Source organism: Triticum dicoccoides, chromosome 5A (genome assembly GCF_002162155.2).
Source record: "Triticum dicoccoides isolate Atlit2015 ecotype Zavitan chromosome 5A, WEW_v2.0, whole genome shotgun sequence".
Lineage (NCBI taxonomy): Eukaryota > Viridiplantae > Streptophyta > Magnoliopsida > Poales > Poaceae > Triticum > Triticum dicoccoides.
Window position 1 is genome coordinate 518,571,824 of NC_041388.1, and position 2,587 is coordinate 518,574,410.

At 63.7% G+C, this 2,587-nt stretch overlaps 1 protein-coding gene across 1 annotated transcript; it reads right to left on the reverse strand.

Moving 5' to 3' along the window:
- Positions 1–502: 502 nt before the first annotated feature.
- On the reverse strand, positions 503–2,304 carry LOC119297704 (UDP-glucosyltransferase UGT13248-like). Its single transcript, XM_037575383.1, has 2 exons — positions 1,573–2,304; positions 503–1,351 (listed from the first exon to the last, which is right to left on the reverse strand). Exons 1-2 carry the CDS (start codon positions 2,230–2,232, stop codon positions 632–634), a joined length of 1,380 nt encoding a protein of 459 aa, XP_037431280.1. The 5' UTR covers positions 2,233–2,304; the 3' UTR covers positions 503–631.
- Between the last annotated feature and the right edge of the window lie 283 nt (positions 2,305–2,587).

A 2,587-nucleotide genomic window follows, 5' to 3' on the forward strand; every position in this document is an offset into this window, starting at 1 on the left:
ATATTTCCATACCTGCAACCCATTGGCGATGACTGGGCGAGCTGTGCCTCCTGCTGCTGCGAGCCGGCCTGCGTCGAGAAGCTGGTGCTCCCCAACCAATTGTCGACTGAGCCCGCAGCGTCCAAACTTGTGCCACCGCCGCCAGCGTCGCCGCCGCCGCCGCCACCACCCATATCGCCGACGCCCCCCTCCGGAACCACCGCCGCCATCATCGTCGTCGCCGCCGCCACCTAGTTCAGAGAGAGGGAGAGGACGGAGAGAGTACAACGAGAGGGGAGAGGATCAGATCTTGACCCATTGGCCGACCGACAGTCGCCGTTCCGACAGCGGACACGCCGTTAACAGCCGTCAACGTGCGCCGGCCGCCCGTTAGCCCGCGTGGCAACTGTTCGCGGGCCCAACAGGTCAGAAACGGGGTTAGCGCGGGCGAAGCGAGCGTTTTCGCGAGTTGGTAGTTTTTTGTCACGGTTTAGGAAAAATTTGATAGTTTTTCGCACAAAAAGTAGAGTGGTAGTTTTCCGTCACGTTTCCGGCAAATGTGGTAGTTTTTGGTTAAATACTCTCAGACCACAGATCCCAATAGTCTCGAGTTCTCGAGATCTTTTCTTCTTCTTCTGAAAAGTGTTCGAGATCATTTTGCCACGCGATATTTCGAGAGGAAATCGGCGATGTTGCGGTCGGAGGTGCCGCCCTCGCTCACGGCGGCCTTGGCCTTCTCCCGCCACTCCGACGCCCTCCTCTTGTACTCCTTGCCGCCCATCACCTCCTTGATGCATCTCTCCACCTCCCCCTTCCTCACCAGCCCGCCGGCGTCCGGCCGCGCGCGCACGCCAACGCGCCACACGTCCTCGATGTACTTGGCGTTGGTCGGCTGGTCCGACCACTGCGGCACCGCCACCATCGGCACGCCGGCGCTCAGCGCCTCCACGGTGGAGTTCCACCCGCAGTGCGTCACGAAGCACCCCACGGCGCCGTGCGCCAGCACCTCCAGCTGCGGGCACCACGGCACGATCAGGTCCCCCCGCGCCGCCGCCCTCGCCGCGAAGCCCTCGGGCAGCTTGGCCGTCTCCGTGGCGCGCACCACCCACAGGAATTGGCTGCCGGCGTTGCGGAGGCCCTCGGCCACCTCGGCCATCTGGTCCGGCCCCGGCGCCACGATGCTGCCGAAGGAGGCGTACACGACGGAGCGCGGCGGGCGCGCGTCCAGCCACGCCTTGGTCACGGCCGTCATCGGGGTGTGCAGGTGGAAGCCGTAGGACGCGTCGTCGGGCAGGCGGTCGTCCAGGTACGCCGACGGCACCGTCGGCCCGATCGTCCTGGCCCCCAGCGTCGACGCCAGGTACTCGGCTTCCTGCACATACGTAAGCACACAGACGTAGCCGGTGTCGTCAGTGCAAATGCTCGGAATCCATTAATGGCAGTAAACGTCAATTGGTTGCACGTTGCGAGCGACGTGCTTGCACGTATGCTGCATTGCTGCATGCGACGCGCGCCCTGGCATTGAACGCACGTACGCTCTGCTTGGGACACACGCGGCATATGATGCCAAGGGCGGATTCGCGTGGCGCTCACCTGAGGCTCCAGGTCGAAGAAGGAGTTGACGAACACGTGATCCACGGCGCCGAGCCCGGCGAACTGGTTCATCAGCATGTCGCGTAGGGACGGGTGGTGCGCGTCGGAGTCGGTCAGGAACGTCGGCACGTCGGCGGCGCCGAGCCGGCACGACAGTCCAGGGAGCTCGAGTGGGGAGTCCCCCTTGCGCACCGGCACCGGCACGCGCCCGGCCCGTGCGTGCGTGTACACGACGTCCACGGCGCACGTCTGGGTGAGCACCGCCGCGCACGCCGCCCCGTACCGCCGCGCCAGGGGCGCCACCCACGGCATGAACGTGTCGTACACCACCACGCGCACTGGGCGGCCACTCGCCGCCTCGGTCCGGAGGAGCTCGTCCAGCGCCTCGGACCCGGCCGACTCCAGCTGCTCGAAGTAGGGGCCCTTGTGCCCGCCCAGCTCAGCGGGCCCGCCGGCGTCGCAGCCGTCGGAGAAAACGGCGACGTGCACCGAGCCCGGGGACGGCTTCGTGGAGCCGACGACGAACTTGGTCGCCGCGACGGTGCACCGGACGCCGCCGTGGCCGGCGAGCCGCTTGCCGAACTGGAGGATCGGGTTGAGGTGGCCCTGGGCCGGGTACGGGACGAGGAGGATGTGTGTGGTTTCGTCGGCGTGCACCATGGCTACGGACGTGTTGTTAACCAGCGAGCTCTGGGGAGAACGTTTCTTGGCTTATGAGCGAGTTTGTGTGGGAGGACGTGATGGACGCTGGGTATATATGGAGGATGGACAAGAGCTCCACTCTACTTATAAGAAAAACCGTAGAACGGCTCACAAACTGCAGCCTACAACAGCTTGCAGGTCACAAGTACGCCAAATTAGCGAACCAATATGTGGTTGGATGGTTAGAGCCACTGTGGTATTCTCAACCCATCAGAGTTCAAATCCTGGTGCTCGCATCTATTCCTGTATTTATTTCCGGATTTCCGGCTCAGTATTTCGAAGATGCTCATAAGGATAGGGTGTGCGTTTGTAC